Source organism: Saccostrea cucullata, unplaced genomic scaffold (genome assembly GCF_032062105.1).
Source record: "Saccostrea cucullata isolate Sc308-1 unplaced genomic scaffold, CSIRO_AGI_Scuc_v1 ctg169, whole genome shotgun sequence".
Taxonomy (NCBI): domain Eukaryota; kingdom Metazoa; phylum Mollusca; class Bivalvia; order Ostreida; family Ostreidae; genus Saccostrea; species Saccostrea cuccullata.
In genome coordinates, this window is record NW_026933727.1 from 137,365 (window position 1) to 158,671 (window position 21,307).

General features: G+C 33.4%; 1 protein-coding gene across 1 annotated transcript; it reads left to right on the plus strand.

Annotated features, from left to right (window-relative positions):
* The first annotated feature begins 226 nt into the window (after positions 1 to 226).
* LOC134239176 (atlastin-2-like) lies at positions 227 to 20,479 on the plus strand. The gene is made up of 13 exons (XM_062721344.1): positions 227 to 310; positions 5,615 to 5,850; positions 6,175 to 6,309; positions 6,698 to 6,802; positions 7,631 to 7,681; positions 7,968 to 8,030; positions 8,781 to 8,873; positions 9,430 to 9,568; positions 9,909 to 10,036; positions 14,300 to 14,356; positions 15,424 to 15,495; positions 16,710 to 17,141; positions 17,589 to 20,479. The coding sequence occupies exons 1-13, from the start codon at positions 286 to 288 to the stop codon at positions 17,682 to 17,684; spliced, it is 1,632 nt and encodes a 543-aa protein (XP_062577328.1). The 5' UTR covers positions 227 to 285; the 3' UTR covers positions 17,685 to 20,479.
* The last annotated feature ends 828 nt before the right edge of the window (positions 20,480 to 21,307 follow it).

Here is a 21,307-nt window from a genome sequence, read left to right on the forward strand (position 1 = left end):
TAAATATACTTTTTATATCTTCAATCTAAAAATAATTATCTAGCTTTTTATTTTATTTAATATGATAACAGTTGGTTTTTCCCCAAATGTATGGTTAATTTCACTCAGATTAAGTTTCTAATTTCTGCTCATTGATATTTTTTGGTTAGTATGGCAAAAAATAGTGCGTGACGTCACACGTCAGTGCGCGAGAATTACGGAAGTCGGAACTTCTCTAGATTTTACCTAACAAAATTTTAGCGGAAGTTACATATCATTCATTTTACCATCGGAAACCGAAACCAAATGGCAAACGATAATTTAGCGCCAGGTAATTTTCAATTTTAAAGGTTACACGAATTTCCCGTGTTCTCTTTTTGGTGTTGTGAGATTACAGAAAAGGCACTGATATAAAATCATAGTAAAATAGATTCTTCACATTTGGTTCTACGACTGTTGTGACCCACTGACTGCTACTGTTGACGTGCACAGATGAACAGATGATTTTGGTTTCTTTTATCATATATTTCGCGTTTTAAAGATTCAAGTGTTAAGTTTTTCTTTAGCATTTTATTAGGAAGAAAGGAAATCTTTTTTCTTCCCAGCTACACAGTATTACCACAAAACTTTGAAACCAGAGACATAAATAACAAAGTTATTAATACACAACTTTGAAACCAGAGACATAAATGTTATTTTAAAAAATAGGTCTATGTGTACTCCAGCATGCTAACATAATCTTTTGACTTGGCGCTGGGTAGGATGTGCGATTTTAGTATACCGGTAAAATTTGCGTGATACGTATTGTGATACAGAGGTCTAAATACCCATCTTTAGGTACATGTTATAAACGTGAAATTATTCTTTTTTTAGTTCAATATTTCAAATTAAATTACAGGCTGTAAAAAATGTAAAATCTGAAAAGAATGGCAACTTTTTCCTTTGAACATTGATTTTAATAGTGTCTAAAAATTTCACTATAAAACTTTCCTTTTTACTTTTAAAATGTTTAAATCCAGTAAAATATAAAGTTGTTTATTTTTCGTGACAGCATATATGGCTGTTTGCTATTCATTTAAACCCCAAGTGGAAATAAATTATTTAACCTTTGTATATTAAGTACCGCTAGCGCTGCTGAAGAGTTCCACAATAATCTGTTTCCAATAATTCGTACTACTACTATTTCTTATAAGAATGATCTATAGTATGAATTATTGGAAACACAACGCTTTCTCTGATTGGTTCTAGGTTATCACATGATCGGGCCGTAAAACTTCATATTTCATGGCGTCGGCATGCTTTTCATCATATTCCACCTCTTCGGATACTTGGTGCATTTTAAAAATTATCGTTCTTTTAAAGCAAGTAAATCACAATAGCTTGGTTGATGACAAAATTGATGATAATGTGTTGACCAAAGGGTTTTTGTAACTTTACGTTAAAAATGAAAATGAATTTGAGAGCGGTGCAGAATTTGAAAGTTTATGTTTATTTCAAAGGTTTTGCTTGTTTCAGTATAATAAAAAATTCATTGCACGAATGTTTGGGAAACATGAAGACTTACTCGACCAAGAAATATATTCCCTTCGGGCGAAGCCCTTTGGGAATCATATTCCCTTCGGGCGAAGCCCTTTGGGAATATGATTTTTCTTGGGTGAATAAGTCTTCATATTTACCTCACTATCATGCAATAAATGTATAATAGTCCTGCTAGTACTATTCATAGAATTTGAAATCTAGAAATAAATTGTCATACCCACTCATTTTTTAGCTCACCTGAGCCGAAGGCTCAAGTGAGCTTTTCTGATCAAAATTTGTCCGTTGTCTGTTGTCGTCGTCGTTGTTGTTGTCGTCGTAAACTTTTCACATTTTCATCTTCTTCTCAAGAACCACTGGGCCAATTTCAACCAAACTTGGCACAAAGTGTCCTTGGGTGAAGGGGATTCAAGTTTGTTCAAATGAAGGGCCACACCCTTTTCCAAGGGGAGATAATCATGATTTAGAGAAAAATTATTGGCATTTTTAAAAAATCTTCTCCTCAAGAACCACTGGGCCAGGAAAGATGAAACTCATGTGGAATCATCTTCAGGTAGTGTAGATTCAAGTTTGTTCAAGTCATGACCCCCGGGGGTAGGGCGGAGCCAAAATTCAAAGTTTTACATAGGAATATATAGGAAAAATCTTTAAAAATCTTCTTCTCAAGAACCACTGGGCCAGGAAAGATGAAACTCATGTTGAATCATCCTCAGGTAGTGTAGATTCAAGTTTGTTCAAGTCATGACCCCCAGGGGTAAGGCAGGGCCAAAATGGCCGACCAAAGTTTTACATAGAAATATATAGGGAAACCTTTTTAAATCTTCTTTTCAAGTACTTCAAAGCCAGGATTAGTAATATTTGTATGGAATCATCCTCAGGTAATGTAGATTCTAGTTCGTTCAAATTATGTTCCCCTTGGGGGTTAAAATTCAACCCCCACCCAAACTTAAATTAACTTTCAGTTCTGATCTGATATGTGTTTTTTCCTAGCTGATGTGCTCAGGTGAGCGCTGTGGCCCCTGGGCCTCTTGTTAATTTTTCTCTTTGCCTGAGATAAGTACATACCATTTAATGGTTGAGTTCGACTTTTGACAATGTTTACAGAGATCAAAGAAAACAAAGACAAGCAAGCCATTCATGGCTGTGTAGAAAAATTATTGTAGAAAAGAATGGTACTAATAAACTTTTTGCCAGTGCATTTCCTCTGAAAGTGTCAATGAAAGTGTTTCTGAGGAGGGGGATACTCCGTATAATTTGAAGTTAGATACCTTGTGTTATTATTATATTATGGGTTAATGTTTATTTCCGAAACAAGTACTGTGCTCAAAAAGTCGAAAACTATTTCTATGGATAACCATTTAAAACTAGAATATTTAATCCAATTTTTCTCGAACCCTATTAAACATTACAAATGGAAAGCAAAGCATACAGGGACCCTTGAAGACGTCAGTTGTGAGAACAGGTGTCATAAAGGATTAAGTAACCCCCATTGTCAATTCATATCGGCAATATGCAAGTTTTGAGATTATCTCCCTCAGTGAGCTCTTTTATTGAAGAGGGAAGTTTTGTTGCCACGATAACAAACAGGTGGGACAGATATGTTGGATACATTGCATGCCATCATCGATATACTGGTTTATCATAACTATGTGATTGTCAGGATGCTCTCTTCAACTCAAGAATAACCTAATTAATGTAAAGGTGTCATTTTTATACGCCCGTCTTAAGACGGGACGTATTATGTTATAGGCTTCATGTCCGTCCGTCCGTCTGTCCATTCGTGTCCGGCTCATAACTTCAATACTATTAGGCCTAGGATTATCAAACTTTGTCGGCTGATACTTCTTGGGTAGACGGTGTGTCGCGCACAAAAAGTAGGTCGCTCTGACCTTTAATAAAGATGCTATGGCCAAATATGGAAAAATCCTGTGCTCATAACTAGAAAACTATTAGACCTAGAGCTATCAAACTTGGCAAAAGTATACATCTTAGGTAGAAGGTGTGTCGCGACCTATTTCAAGGTCACTGTGACCTGAAATTTTTTAAAAAACTAAGTTTTTTAAATTTTAAATTTCATAACCCTAAAAATATAAAAAATAGAGTTGTATCCTTATTAAAAAGTATTAAATCAAGTAAAAACTTATTTTTTTCATCATATACTTTACAGGAATCTTAAACAAATTTCAATGTTAATGAGAGGAATTCAGTTTGTCCCATGGGCATAATTATCAAGCACTGGTCAAGAAGAATTTTGATAGCAGAAAGTTGCATGTCAAATTAGAGAGAAATTAATGAGTTTAGTGTGAGGAGGTAACTAGTAGAGCATTGGTGTTATCAATATCCCTTGGGTATTGGGCAAATGGACAGCCAGCCTAGCTGTTAGATTAAAAATAGCTCTTGTTGGCTAGCCTAAGTTTTAAAATGAATTTGATGAAAAGTAATTAAAACTTATTTGATAATGCATAATAAACCAATAATCTGATATTATATAATATTAATTAATTAAAAACTAATTTTATGGGGTGGGGTTGAATCAGCATGCCTAATTGTCCATATGAATTAAATATAAAACCTGTCTGGCATTAAATCTAAAAAGAAATCATGAAGTATTTTATATGTTTTAAAAGTGTTTTAGGATAAAAAGTGCAGATCCATTAATATTTAGGGAGTAATGAGTAGACAAGCATCCTGTCAAAGATTAATTAATGAGTTCAATGTAGGAAGGCTATCTGATCAAGTGCTGCCTTATCTGTATCCTTTGGGGATTAGACGGAAGAACTGCTGGTCAGTTTATAGCATATGTCATTTGATGGCCAGCCTTTCTTTTCAAAATTAATTTGGCATAGATTAAGTTGTTAAGACTAATTTGATATTGTTTATTATGATGGCCGGCATTTGACGAAGTCTGACACAAACAGTATAGAAATCTATCAGTTATCTAATATTTGTTATAATTATGCCTACAGCACAGGGGATGGATAAAGAAATATTTTTTTAAAAAATGGAAAAATCATGGAAATCTTAGAATCAAGGTTGACGGTGATTTTCTTGCACTCTTAACTGTTAAAGATAATTGTGTAATTTTTTGACGGGCGTATCATGCTGCGGCATGGCACTTTATTTAAAACAAAAAAAATCGGAACAAAAAAAGGTAAATGTAAGACTTTTCGGATGAGGGAAGAGATATGGACCTCTAATAGATACGATACACATGCATCTCATCATTGCACGTCCGCAATCTCAATGACACATTGATCATGTTGATTCTTTCTCTTTTTATAATTCAAAGAGCCCACTAACTTTTTAGAAAAGGTTTGTACAGTCAAGAAAATCTTTTCTTTTTTTATCAAGACTACGACGTTTCTTACGTTTTCAAGTATCCTAATCATGCTAATTGTAAGTAGATTTTTAAATACACATAGTTGAGCTTGACAAAATCATCAAATGTATCATGCTTAACATAACAAGCTGTATTATCTTTTCTATAACCATAAATACTTTCATTTATTTTTGCATATTTGTATACACTAATAACCTGTCCCACTTCCATGCTGATATGGATACTTTTTGCGCCTCTATCGTAGGAGAGTTACAATCAACACGTGTATTAGCCCTTATGATAAAGTAATCCATAGAAAATTTAGTATGAAAATAACAGCCTTCCAATTTGTTTTCAAATGTTAAATGAATCAACATTCAACCTAACAATAGCTTGTTTTAACAAATGAAGTCATAGAATCACACATAGGATTTGCAAATGTGTCACCTTGCAATGTCAACTTAATTATCAGTAGCCTGTTTCAGTATGAGTTCAGAAATGAATCACACACATAAATTCTATGTATATGGCTGAAGTTGTTGCTCTCTGCTTACACCCCTCTCTATATCTTTCATACAAAAAGGGACTTGTATTCTAGATATAATTTTTTCACGCTGAATATATTGCATGTATTTTAAATATATTTTATTAATTTGAGGTATGTTATATACATTTTGAAGTAATTAGTCTTTTTCAGCATAACTAATATGAAATGGATTGACTTTGTGAAACTTTAGCTATCGTACATATTTTTAATTGCCGTCTTTTGCATTTCTTCAGTTTCGGCCAGTGGGTCGCGACTAAATGGAGAACCCGTGCAGATCATCAGGGCAACAACAAAAGAAGAGGAAGAAAAAACACTGCATTTCTTTGAACTAGATGAAGAGAAATTGGCCAAAATTCTTCTGGATCCCAGAATCCAGGAAAAGAAAGTAGTGGTTGTTTCAGTGGCTGGAGCATTCAGGAAGGGAAAATCATTTCTTCTCGACTTCTTTCTGAGATATCTAAATGCTCAGGTATGGTTTTTTGTCGTTCTTAAATCCTTTTATAAATATGAATGAATGTAGATGTTAAATAAGGCAAAGAATTTTGAATTATTAAAATGCAATAATTGGCTAGGCATAAAATTATATAAAAAATATACCTGTGGGTGTAAGTCTCTTGTAAGTCTTTTCTTTCTGTACTTTGCTTGAAAAAAAATTGACCTCTGATTGCCTAAAATGAATTTTCTGTATTTTGATTGCAGAATACTTACTTGTTGTTCTATCATTAATTATCATTTTATGATTAAGTGACATGATTATTTAAGACAGCTCAGACTAATATGACATTCCCTTTAGGGTCACCCTAATTGGCTGGGAGGGGATGAATCACCCCTGGAGGGGTTCACATGGAGAGGGGGCTCAGAGAGGGAGACCACGGGAATCTTAATGTGGAGTGAACCATTTATCTGTAAAGTCCCCTCCGGAGAAGAGGTAAGTGAACCATTTATCTGTAAAGTCCCCTCTGGAGAGGAGGTAAGTCATAGAGTCTTTATGTGGAGTAAACCAGGAGAATTTTTGCCCCGTTTTATTCTTGCTCCTTTTGTCTTCATTGCAAATTAAAAAAATTGAAACGGGGGGAAATCAAAGAGACAATATTATCTCTTTAACACAGCAATTTTTTTTGGTGAATTTAAAAAAATTGAAAGTGTGGGCAAAAATAAAATGAGACAAAAAATAACACAGTAAACACAATTTTTTTTGTGAATATTATGCCAAAATTAGTTATCAAGTGTGATAGGTGAATTGGATTGAATATACAGTATATATGTATGTACTATAAGAATATGCTTTTGAGTTCTCTTATCCTAATTTATCACAGGTTGCTGTTCTATTGATGGATACCCAGGGGGCCTTTGACAGTGAGTCCACCGTGAGAGACTGTGCTACTATTTTTGCCCTCAGCACAATGCTTAGTTCAGTTCAGGTAATATATAAATAAAGAAAGGGTAAATAACATTGTACACCTATGTGCTAAAAGTAACAGCATTTCCATTTTGTTTTTGGTTGCATTGTTTGTTCAATTTTATTCTCCATGATAAAGAAAAGCAAAAATTTAATGAGGTTGAAAAAAATCTTCTCTGGAACCATAGGGTAAAAATACCCAAAATGTCAGTGTAGTTTCAAGTTTGGTCAAATCATGACCCAGGATTAGGGGTACTGTGACTCTTTTGATCATCTGGTGAAAATTGCATTTAAATTTTATTCAAAATCTTCTCTGTTCTGTAGGCATTAAGCAGGCAAACCAAGTTTATAGTTGTAATGAACAAGATATTTTTCCAAAATCGGGTGTATGAAATTTATAATCACTGGTTCAGTGAATCTAGAACTAGGATATGTCATTATCATGTAGGGGTCGCCACATGGCACAGTTGTTAGGTTTGCTCTAGAGTCATGGAGTAAGGAATTGATCTGACATGGAAACCTCCTGTCCTAGAGATGAGGCTATATATACTGATGTCCCGTGTTGCAGTAGGTGCTAGCAAAGAAAATCCCTCCCTGCTCAATGGCCATGCTTGCTGAATATGGCTGAAATTTACTGCCCTCTGCTGCCAAGTGGTGGCATTCCATTGTGAATGAAAAATTCTCAAAATGGACATTAAACCAATATATGTATCATGTAGTGAAATTTGGAGAAATATCATTCCCCCTTAATTATTTTGTTACAATCAAAAATAACTCAGTTGAATGTTAAAACCCTTTTGCATCTTGTTTCCCGAAATATAGATTGTGACATTTACGTTCACTTTTGTAGGTATTTAATTTGACACACAACATACAAGAAGATGACCTGCAACATTTACAGGTAAGGTGTACTGGTACATCAGTTTTTTGTTTTGTTTTGATATGAACACTAGTTCAATTTAAAGAAACATATATTACTCTATCAAAAATAATTTTTTTACTGTATTGTCAAATCAAAGAAAATTGTAATGATTTTTATGGAAATAAATGTAATTTTGACATTTCCTTGTATCTTCAGCAGTGTTCAGATTTACATGTACCGTATGAAGAAGAATGAAAGGAGACATTTGATTAACCATTGCATATTAATCATGATATACAAAATATATATTGTATATTAATTGCAGCTTTTCACAGAATATGGAAGACTTGCATTGGAGGACAATGACAATGTGTCAAAACCATTCCAGGTAACTTCAATTTTAATTTTCTTAAACTATGGCATTTATTTTTTTTTAATGTCTGTGTTACTTTAAATAGCATATTTGATCAAGACACTTCTGTGACATTATTGACAGAGAAGGAAATTAACAAGCACACATTGCAAGCAGGAAGTTTGGTTTTTATGCAAGAAGGTCAATTAATCTAATTCAATTAGTTTCATTTCCTGTATCTTTGACAGTTGACACATGACTAGAATTTTGTGACATTAACTCATCAATGGTATTCAGATGAAATTTTGGGAAGGAGAATAGGTTTGAGACGATGAGCTGACATTTGTAAAAGAATGACCTAATTCAAGTCACAGTCAAGATTCACATTTGCAATTAAAACAGAGCCAGTGAAACAAAGTGTAGTTTTACTATTTTTGATACAGAGTTACATGTACATTAAATCTCAGTTCTGGGAAATGTAGTATTCATTAATTTTAAATCGCATTTTCATTTAAAACTCCATCAACAAATTTAAACTTGGTTCATCAATAGAGAATTGATTTTTTTGCTGCTTCAATTTGGTAGGTTTTGCTGGGGGAGGGGAGGGAGGGGTTTTCTATGTGATCTAAATGATAAACTAGGAGCATTTGAAAAGTTCTGATAATTGTTCTGAAAATCTAAAGTGTTCATCATAATTTTATAAGTTAAAAATTCCAGTGGTGAAAAAAGGGGATTGTTCATTTATTATGAGTTTATTATAAGTTCATTTTAGCTTTGTTTTTGTAGTGTCTTATGTTCCTGGTCAGAGATTGGAGCTTCCCCTACGAATCCTCGTATGGAGCGGCGGGGGGCAGAAAAGTCTTAGAGAAGAGACTTCAGGTAAATGCTGTCAAACCTTGTTATTTCAAACTGGATGGAGCCAAAGAAAAAAGTTTAGATTATCAGATGGTTTTAGATATGGAGGATAAATTTTTTAACAAAAAAAGAGTTTAGTGCATCCAGGTCACTTTGATATATCCATGGTATTTGATGTACTGTAAACCAACTTCTAGTTGCGTGTGAGAAATTTTTGTAAGAGCCTTGTCATCGCAAATATTTCTCGGTGTAAACTGGTCCTTGAAGTCGCTGTGACTATTAACAACAGATTAAAAACTTGAACGCGAAAATTATTTTTCACGAACTTAGTTTAATCCCAGTAAATCGCAAAAAAAATGCCATTGTGAAATAAAGTCATCGCGAATAAAAGTTGGTATACAGTATCAATGAGATATTGGATGTCAACCAACTTTTGAGCTGTGAGCAAATAAGTTCTTCATTCTTTTACTGAAATCGTAAGAATTTATTTAAATTATTTATGAATGACATTGTACTTGGCACCAAAGTCTATGGTTGAAATCTTCTGTTAACTTTATGTTTATGTACGTTTGTTTTGTAGATCTCCGATAAACAACACCAAGAATTAAAACAGATTAGGCAGCATATCCGTTCCTGTTTTGAGGAAATCAATTGTTTTCTCATGCCCCATCCTGGGCTAAATGTGGCCACTAATCCACATTTTGAAGGGAAATTGAAAGGTAACTCTATATAGATATATTTACAATATAAAATCCTTTATTTCTTTAAAAGAAATCCATAAGTGTTGATCAATTAGTAAACACTGCTAAGTATGTCAACTGTCTAGATTTCTTCAACAGTAACTTTTCTAGTAATGGAATATACAATGAAATACTTGTCAATAAAACAATATTTAATCTGCTTATCAGTTTTTTATGCATAAATAAATTTTAACAATAAAATGTCTTTTTGTTTGGTAGTAAGGGAAGTAAATGAAACTTCAGTTCTTTCTGACAGATTTCATTTAAATTAAATAGATTTTTGTCACTATTTTGACATCAGTATGTGATGATTTTTCAGACATTGAACACGAATTCAAGGAGCAGCTAAAGGTCCTTATTCCACTGTTGTTGGACTCCGATAACCTCGTCGTCAAGGAAATCAACGGAACAACTGTGTCCGCCAGAGATTTAATGGAATATTTCAAAGTGAGCTGACAAAATGTTTTGATAAGACAGGTTTATTGAAAGACTTTGCTCAATCATATTCTGTCTAGTCAGGAAAAATACTCACAAAAATGAATTTTAGCTTGCTTGAGTCCAAGGTTCAAGTAAGCTTTTCTGGTCAAAGGGTGTCCTGCATCTGTAAAAAAAAAAAAAACAAAAAAAAAAACAGTTTTAACATTTTCTCTAGAACCACTGGGCCAATTTTAACCAAACATGCACAAAGCATCCTTGGGTGAAGGGGATTCAATATGAGTAAATAATTGAAGAACTGCCATCTATTGATAATTTTCTGGCAACAAAAGGATGTTAGGAGTTGTACAAGGGAATTAGTAAAAGCAAATCTTTTCAACAGCAGCAGAGACACATTCCGCGCTTAGTGCTGTGTACAGAGTTTGGCAAATTGAACACACACGTGAAACGTACATAGTTTTTGTAAACAGGGCATGATCTCTATTATTGTTATTGATCAGATTTTATTAAGCGTATGTACAGGAAAAAAAAAAACTTTTATACTCATATTCATTTTAAAGATCAGAGCCATATAAATCATATTTACATGTATATTGAAGCATCCCAATGTGCAGATTCAATTTTGGTTATAACTTAATCTCTTGAGAGTATGTTGGAGCTAAAACCCCAATTTTTTTAGCTCACCTGAGCCTTCGGCTCAAGTGAGCTTTTCTGATCACATTTTGTCTGGCGTCCGTCTGTCTGTCTAGCTGTCTGTCTGTCTGTAAACTTTTCACATTTTCGACTTCTTCTCAAGAACCGCTGGGCCAATTTCAACCAAACTTGCCACAAAGCATCCTTGGGTGAAGGGGATTCAAGTTTATTCAAATGAAGGGCCACGGCCTCATTCAAGGGGAGATAATTGGGAATTAATGAAAATTTGGTGGTATGTTTTAAAAATCTTCTTCTCAAGAACCACTGTACCAGGAAAGATGAAACTTATGGGGAAACATCCTCAAGTAGTGTAGATTCTAGTTTGTTCAAATCATGACCCCTGGGGGAAGGACGGGGCCACAATGGCCAATCCTAAGTTTTACATAGAAATATATAGGGAATTCCAAAGCCAGAATTGATCATATTTATATGGAAGCATCCTCAGGTAGTGTAGATTTAAGTTTGTTCAAGTCATGACCCCCGGGCGTAGGGCGGAGCCACAATGGCCGACCAAAGTTTTACATAGATGTATAAAGGAAAATCCTTTAAAAATCTTCTTCTCAATAATAGCAAAGCCATAATTGATCATATTTATATGGAAGCATCCTCAGGTAGTGTAGATTCAAGTTTGTTCAAATCATGACCCCCGGAGGTAGGGCGGAGCCACAATGGCCGACCAAAGTTTTACATAGAAATATATAGGAAAATTCTTTAAAAATCTTCTTCTCAAGAATAACAAAGACAGAATTGATCATATTTATATGGAAGCATCCTCAGGTATGGTAGATTCAAGTTTGTTCAAATCATGACCCCCGGAGGTAGGGCAGGGCCACAATGGCTGACCAAAGTTTTACATAGACATATATAGGAAAATTCTTTAAAAATCATCTTCTCAAGAATAGCAAAGCCATGATTGGTCATGGGACTACTTTTGGATTTAAACTTTTCAATAATAAACCAATTTCTACTTTTTCCTAGCCATAGTGCTCAGGTGAGCGATGTGGCCCATGGGCCTCTTGTTCTGAAAAGCAGCAGGGCCAATGTGACTCTTGTGAGTGTTGTAGCCCTTAAGCCTTTTGTTAAGCAAATATCTAGACAACTCAGTTTTAACATGACTGACTATACATTGAAATCTTTTCGATTGTAAATTCCAAAGATTTCCCACAATGAAATTACAAAAGAATTGCAGATTGTGTGCTTTGAAAACTGCAATGTAGCTGAACATAATGTAATTATTGTCCCCCGCTTTTGCGAAAGCGAGGGGACATTATTTCTTTGAGAACTGACTGTGTAATTTAATTAAGTAAAATATAAAATAAGTGCAGTAGGCAGCAGGAAGATTAAAAATTCAATTTCTGTGACATTTTTAGGTCACCTGAGTAAACTCAGGTGACCTATTGCTGTCTGTTTGCGTCCGTCGTCGTGCGTCGTCCGTCGTGCGTTAACATTTGAACATTTTCAGCTTCTTCTCTGCAACCACTGAACCAATTTCAACCAAATTTAGCACAAAGCATCTATGGGTGAAGGGGAACAAAAATTGTGAATTTCATGATCCCTGCCCCCCTGGGGCCTGAGGGGTGGGGCCAAAACCACTAAAATTAATGCAATCTTTAAAAATCTTCTTCTTTACTCCTGGACATCAAGCAGTCAAACTGTTTGCATGATTGTAATCAGCAATGAGTCCTCTACCAAAATTGTGAAATTCATGGCCCTGGGGTCAGGGGTTCTAGTGCTAGGGCGGGGCTAAATAAGTAGGTAGTGAAAATGCATTATTTCTTTGAAAATCTTCTTCTCTGCTCCTGGGTATTAAATAAACCAACTAAGTACATAGTTATAATGAGCAAGAGTGCGTCTACCAAAATTGTGAATTTTATGGCCCCAGGGTCAGGGGTTCTGGTGTTAGGGCGGGGCACTATTGATTATATAGTGAAAATACATGAATTCTTTGAAAATCTTCTTCTCTGCTCCTGGGTATTAAATAAACTAACTAAGTACATAGTTATGATGAGCAAGAGTGCCTCTACCAAAATTGTGAATTTTATAGCCCCAGGGTCAGGGGTTTTTGTTTTAGGATGGGGCTCTAATGATTATATAGTGAAATGCATGAATTCTTTGAACATCTTATTCTTTCCTCCTGGTTAATATACTAATTATCTAATTACATATTTAAGGCCAGGATTTATTTTATTTTCAGTTTTACAAACCCTCCGCTCAAGGTTTTGAATTTTCAGAAAAAAATAAACAATTTTTTTTCTTTCCGATGTCAAATTTGAGTCGGGATCGAGATTTCAAATTTACGAACTCGCACTTCCGGTTTTAAGATGAAACGGTGGGTAAATAAAGCTAGGTCTGAGAAGAAAGCTTGGTTTAGTGTAAAATTCATCGATACGAGTGCCATTCAAAATGTTTCACCCGTTCAAAGGACAAATAAAATGCTGACGACTTTGTTGCACAATGACATGGTGGTGAGATAATTTTGTTTTCGTTTCAAAAGTATCTGTCTGTAAATTATTTTAAATTTAACTCCCCCAGGTTTTAAACTGCCCGTGGTAGCTATTGCATATTGCCAGCGACATTGTTTAGGTCTCTGTTATAGCTTACAGTCTAAGTATCATTCTTCAGAAAAGGGTTGCTTATGCATCAGTAGATAGAATGTTTATCGTTAAAAGATTTTATTGTTGACCCGGTTTAACGATAGATGTAATGAATAAAACTATGGGAGAAGTTAAGTCCATTTGAGGAAGAAATAAACAATAACCCGAAGAAATAAAAAAAAAAATCAACTATTAAAAGGTAAGAATATACAAATATATACAGGCATTTAGTATCAGTTCATTTGTATCAGCCAGAAAAATTATTTTACACTTAATTGAAAAAATGTTCAGCCTACTCCCCAATACTCCCTGTCTGTTTTATGATAGGAATTATAATTTTAGGCATCAAGTAAATTTTAGAACAATGTCTACACATTTACCTAACACATATTAAAAAAATGAAGATATATTGAAAGACTTTTAAAGAATTGATTTTTTAAAATATATTTTGACCATCACAAAATTTATATAACTGGCCCAAACTGGCAGATGATGAAATAAGCAATTAAATGTTCTACTTTCCTATTTGTTTTAAAGCATTATGTGTCCAGTGGTAAGGAGCCTATTTGAAAAGCATAAAAAAAGAATGTACTAATGTTAATAATTGATTTATCAAAAATTTTTTTTAATTTCCTTCTCCTTCGGGACTTTTTTATTCTCACGTTCATAACTAAACCTAAACATAAAAAAAAAATGCTGGCCTTATAATGAAGAAAGGGGCCTCTTTCAAAATAGCTAATTTCAGGGCCGCTGGGTCAGGGGTACCAGGGGGGTACTTTGACTAAAAATAGATTAATGCTTTGAAATCTGCCCTTTCATAAGCAATGGTGCCTCCTTCAAATTTGTGAATTTCATGGCTTTTGGATTAAAACACGAACCAAATACAATCGCTGGAAAGTTGTTACATGATACTCAGGTGACCTATAAGGCCCGTGGGCCTCTTGTATATGTTCATAGTTGCTTACAAATTAAAATATCTTTTTTTTAGGCTTACATTAAAATATACCAAGGGGAGGAGTTACCAGAACCAAAGTCCATGTTACAGGTAAGTTACTAGATTTACAAGTTACAAAGTCCATGTTACGGGTAAGTTACTAGATTTACAAGTTACAAAGTCCATATTACAGGTAAGTTACTAGATTTACAAGTTACAAAGTCTATATTACAGGTAATTTACTAGAGTTACATGTTACAAAGTCCATGTTACAGGTAAGTTACTAGATTTACATGTTACAAAGTCCATGTTACAGGTAAGTTACTAAATTTACAAGTTACAAAGTCTATATTACGGGTAAGTTGCTAGAGTTACAAGTTACAAAGTCTATATTACAGGTAATTTACTAGAGTTACATGTTACAAAGTCCATGTTACAGGTAAGTTACTAGATTTACAAGTTACAAAGTCCATGTTACAGGTAAGTTACTAGATTTACAAGTTACAAAGTCCATATTACAGTTAAGTTACTAGATTTACAAGTTACAAAGTCTATATTACAGGTAAGTTACTAGTTTTACATGTTACAAAGTCCATGTTACAGGTAAGTTACTAGATTTACATGTTACAAAGTCCATGTTACAGGTAAGTTACTAGATTTACAAGTTTCAAAGTCCATTATACAGGTAGAATTACAAATTACAAAGTACATGTTACAGGTAGTATACTGAATACTCCAAAAAGATTCAGAATCTTACAAGTAGTTTATTACATGTAAATTTACAAGTTACAAACCCGTAATACAGGTACATGTAGTACACTTGATAAATTTACAAGTTTTAAAGTTGCAGTTAAATTTAAGATAGGTATTTGACAGACATATTACAAAGTCCACATTAAGGTTGTTTACAAGCTTCAAAGTACATATTGCAAGTAGTGTTTTACAAGATTTACATGTTTTATTGCAAAATCCATTACATAAGAACATGTACATATTCTTTGTACTAAAAGCCAACATTATTTGCTTGTGAAAAAAAAAATTACAAACACATTTCCAAAATTTTTTTCACACATCCAGTACATGTTCATGCCAGTACATTGTGTTGTATTGTATTGGGATAATAATGTGAATATTTTTAGCATGTACACATGTATCATTATTTTCTGTTCTTTGAACAGGCCACAGCTGAAGCGAACAATTTAGCAGCAGTCTCCACAGCCAAGACAGAATATTGCAAGAGAATGGAAAATGTAGGTATTCTTGTCAAAATTGTATGTAAATTATTTTTTGTAGAGTAACATTTTCTGTAATTAATAATTAAAATATATTTATACTCGGAAATTTATGGACATTAGGGGCTTTCATTTGAATTTTTACAAGAAAAGAAATATAATGAATACTGTAAGTGTACTTAAAAAAGCGGGCTTCATATTTTAGCGGCTTTGTTGCAAACATCAATGTGCTTATTCATGAATACCGCTGAGAAATTATTTTTAAATACAATATACTGCACTGCTATGTGTAACGCTTATTCATCATTATGCCAACAACTCCATACCCTAAAATTGCGCTAAATTTTGAACACGCCAATTTAAGGGGGCCGACTATAGTTTTATTGTGTGAAAACTACAATAGCGAAACTCTTCATTTTTTTACCATATATAACTTACATTAACTTCAGTGTACATGCAAAGTTTGGGGAAAATCTACCGTCCAGGTATTTTAGGGACCGTCTCATAGTACAGGTACATTCACTATAAAATTATATAGGAAAATGCCAATTTTTAGCACTTTAAAGCAAATTATACAAATACTACAATAGACATTTTGTTCAAACTATAATATTTTATGAGATATACTATATGATACAATATATGTAAGAAACACAAAATTCTACCGTCTTGTTTAGAGAGGGGGCATCTCAAAATGCATAAAAATTAGCAAATTTTACTATTTTTATAGAGTACTACAAAATATGACGTAAACAATGGATTTACAAGAAAACATAAAAAAAACATTGGAGATATTCTAAAATTTCTACGTTTCAAATTTCAAGAGCATGTGTTTATTACTTTTTCTGTAATTTATATTTTTATTACCACTTTCGTTAAGAGCTTCAGATTACCATAACGTCAAAAAGCCGCTGCATCGACGTCAACCTACCTATCAATTGCAAAATCGGTTAAAAAATCAGTTATATTAAATTGTAATTACATTTTCATGCTTATAATTTCTTAATTTTGTTTAATTTTAATAATTAAGTGAAAAAAAAAGTTGCATTAAAACAATAAATACGCTTCATTTTACTATGATGCGCGAAATATTGCACAATGGAAACTATAGTCGGCCCCCTTAAGTACACATATCGTATTTCTGCTACATAGTCTGTGGTACATTGAATTCTTGCTTAATATTGCAAATGTTTTTGGGGGAAAAAAATTAAAAACTGCTTGACACATTTTAGGTTTGTGGAGGAGACAAGCCATACTTACACCCAGAACGTCTAGAGGAGGACCACTTCCGCTGCAGACAAGGGGCCATCGACGTTTTCAAATCGACGCGGAAAATGGGGGGGCCTGAATTCAGCAAACAGTACCTCGAGCAACTGGAAGCTGAAATAGAAGAACAATATGAAAACTTCAAAAAACACAACGAGGGCAAAAACATTTTCAGTTCGGCACGGACGCCTGCCGTGTTATTTACGGTCATGGCGTTTTCGTACGTCATGTCGGGAGTGTTTGGACTGGTGGGAATAGAATCTTTGGCCAATTTACTGAACTTAGTGCTGGGACTTTTCCTGATTTTACTGGTGATATGGATTTACGTGAGGTACAGTGGGGAACATAGGGGCGTGGGGCAGCACATTGACCAAATAGCCGAGTTCATATGGGATAAGGTTAGTTAAAACAAAGAGCAACATGATCAATTGTTTTTTGCTAATCATACTTAAATTACATGTTCTTGTTTCAGTAAATAGATTGTACCATCACAAGAAAAGAGAGTATAGGAATCATCCGTTTATCTGTCTGTCTGTTCATGCAATCTTTATGGGTTTGTTGTGACCTTGACCTAACGTAATTTGGGCAAAGTCAAGGACTAAATAGGCCATACCTTGCTTAACTTGTGATACTAGGGTGCCCATTTAGGCTCATGACCTCTTGTTCTTCAAACAATTCCAAGTGTGAATGTATAGCTTGTTTCAACAGAGACTTCTAGTTATGAATTTCACTGATGAATGGGTATTGGTCTTTTACTAGAGTTGCTGATGATTGATTGGATGATTGTTGTTTTTGAAAACAATTCGACTTTACGCCTATATTTAATGTTGTATATGCTATTTCAGGGCCTTAGTCAACTGTACATGCAGATGATGCAACAAAGTGTTCAACACGCAGCGAGGCAGACATCGAGACAAATGTCAAGACCTAAGACAGATTAGAACATGTCACCAAGGTTACGTGATCCTCCAATGAAATTCACAGCATTTGTGTATCGTCCAACGAGGCCTCAACCAAATATCCTCGCACATTTCTAAGATGGCAGTTCTTTCTCCTCCAGCCTTAATTAATGCCCCTCCGTGATGTTTTTTCTGCAATTTTTAAAAAAATAATACATGTGCTTCTTGGTTGAAATTTGTTTGCGTTAATTGTTTATTTAAATCATCTTGAGTTTTTTTTTTCCAAACATCAACTTGGATTAAATTTTTTAAAAAAGCCCAAAATTTTCAATTTTCAATTCTTATATGTGATATGTATTTGGCAAAGACGTATACAAGAAGAAAAGGTGCAATACATTGGTTCCCTTATTTATGTACCATAATGATTATTTTCCTACATTGGATATGAAAAAAGATTTTTACTTTGAAAATGTGTTCACTTTCTTATGAGTTATCTTGCACAAGACATTATGTTGTAGGTAAAATATTTTCAAAATTGAAAACTCAGGTCTAATGTAATGATGTGTGAAATGTACACTTTACATTTGTTTGGTTTATCAAATGGAAAGAAAAAAAAAATTAAAAATGCACATTTGATAATAGATTTATATGATACAAGTCTGTAGCTGTCCATGTGAAGAGTATTTTTGTAATGAAATTGTAAATATTAATGTTTTTGTATGATTAGACTTGAAGTTTGGGAAAAACTTGTTTTGTCACAGATAATTTCTCTTGGCAAAAACATGCATGGCTTGAGCTTCTTTGTTTGCTCCAGAGCTTATTAGCATGATGATTTTTGTTTGTTTGTGCCAAAATGTGCATGGGGATTCCATAGTTGAATGTTTCTATATGTTATCAATGGAAATTTTTAATTCAGATTCGTCAATTTGTTAACTTCAAAGTGTGCTGATCGATTAATCTTTTTATTTAATCAAATCAAATGACACATTTTCTTGACAACTACTAAAAAATATTTTAAAATGCAGAAAAACTGGAGAATGAAATGGTGTTTTAACCTTAATTAACTAACTTCACAAACTGACCAATTACTATCTTGATCTTGATATGGAGGACCTAAAAAACCTCTAGAATAAATAGTTGTGTCATAATTCTTACTCAACAAGTTTATAAATTTAATTTTAAGGAAATTGCTTATAAATTTACACATTTTATATTTTCATCTAAGATTATCCAAGCTATTCCCATTGTCTGGAATATCTGACTCAGTAACAGTTTTGAAATTGCCATCTCTACAATATATTGAGAACAGGTTTTTAGAAAGTTTCATTCAATAATTTTTTTGCATCTTATTTGTTGACTGAACAGTTCTTTCTTTAAAATGGAACATTATTTGTAGGCATAGAATGTTCCTGTTAATTTGTATAGGTTTGTAGAGAATGTAAACAATTTCTTTTAAATCTATTTATTTGATCTGTAAAAAGAAATGTCTAATATGTGAGTCTATATGTACATGTGTATGCCGAATGTTGGCTTTGAAGCTCTCAAAAAAATGAAAACTACTTGTACATTATGAATTGACATTTCAAGTTCTTAAGGTGTGATGCAGAAGGAATCTGTAGAATTTCTTGCAGGTTGAGAGAATTAAATAGGAGCCATTTTTTAAAAATAAAATGCACTGAAGCTTGAAAATCAAAACAAGCATGCATTTATGGAATGTGAATAACTGATAATTTTACTTCGGAATTGTCATTGATGTTTCTGGTGTAGGATATGACAAAAATTATATGTCAATCTTTGTTCTTACGATAATCAAAGTACAGTAAAACACTTATTACAATGTACACACACTTATTACAAAGTGTCAGAGATGGAAAATTTTGCTTGACTTATAATGAAGCAAAATTTTCCATCTCTGACAATTTTAGAGTAATTTGTTATATCCATTAACTTTATAATACAATTCAAAACCAAGGGGGAATGAAAATAATTTCGCTACATGCATAAATTCATTGTAAGTGTGTTTGCTATAACCGTGTTTTACTGTACTTGTGTGTCAACTTATATCAAGTTAGATAACCATTTTCAGACTTCAGTAAAGGGAGAGTCTTTGTGGAGAAGCGTTGTTGATTATGTCTGTTTGTTTGCTTTGATTCTTATGGATAAGATTTTTTTTTGTGTGAGAGAAGAATATTTCCCTGAGTTTTTTGGGTTTATTTTGTCTTTGCCACTCCAAATTGAAGTAAAGAGAACAAGTTATGGCCCTTGTTTGTGAGTACAGGACATATGATGTCATGTATATACTGTATTATCAATTTTTTTTTTAAATATATCTATTATTTTGACTTTAAAAGGGAAAGGGGATGTTGGGAATTCAACTACATGATGAAAATAACGAGACATTTTTCCATATAAATGATTTCATTATTTGGTTTGTTGCTTGAAAAATGGTGTATCTAAAGTGCTGCTTCTTTTTCTTTCGAACAAAAAAAAAAAGAAAATTCAGGTATTTATTACAGATTTACACATGCTAGTGCTAAATTATTTTTATGATTTTGATTCATATTTTTAATTAGAATTATCAATTTGGTTCCTGACAGCCTTAGGAGCCAATGAATGGAGAATTATTTTGTTCGTCTAACAAAATAAGTGATAATGTATATATATCACAAATGCCAGTCTATTGTTTACAATTTATTAATGTTAAATATAGTTGATTATGATTTGACATTTTTTACAGGTATATATAAATTATTATAATAAATGGGAGTAACTTGTTGACTTCAGCATGTAAGAAATAAAAATATTTGTTGTTTGTTTAATAAAAGTCATTGTATGCCCATCTAGTGGTTTTTTATGTGATCTGGCACTTTTATGAGGTTTGAGGACTTTTCACATATGGATTGATATACATTTATGAAACACTGATGCTAGTGAAAGTTATCACTCATCAAATGCAAGTCAAACTCCAAGATCAGTGATCAAAAATATTACTTTTGGAAGGAAGGATTTGTCTCGAATATACCTGTGAAATGCAAAAACCCATGCACCAACAATTCAAAGGTTATAGCCAAGGTAAAGTGGATCAACCTCTAGCTATAGGGTCAAGGTCAATAGGTCAAAAGTATCCAAAGGAAAGGTCTTGTCACAATGAATGCACTTGTAAAATAAGAAAGCCCTAGCACTACCTGTTCAAAGATATAACCAATGTTAAAGTTAGCTATTTTTGCAAAAGTGGGCTAAACTCCAAGGTCAAATACATTGTATGTTGATACCCAAAGAAAGGTCTTATCAGGGCATAAAACATGGACGTCAGGAAAATCTAGAGGTGGGATTTGGTGCCTAGAAGGAGTATGTATCCCCTGTTTACAGATCACACCTGCCTTGAGTCATACGAATTAATATTGAATATATCGTAGTCTAATTTAATAGTATTAAAATAAAGATCTGGCAATTGGTACAAAAAAAATTAAATAAAAATACGACTCAATGAGAAGTTATTTTCTAACGAGGATATCACTGAAGTCATAGAATTTACGAAATGTTTAATTTAAATGAGATTGTTGAAATTCCTGTAACATCAACTTGTCTGTCAGTAGTCCTGTCACGGTTTGAAAGTTGATCATACTCATGCATGCTCTTCAGTATTTTATAATTTGGGATTAAAA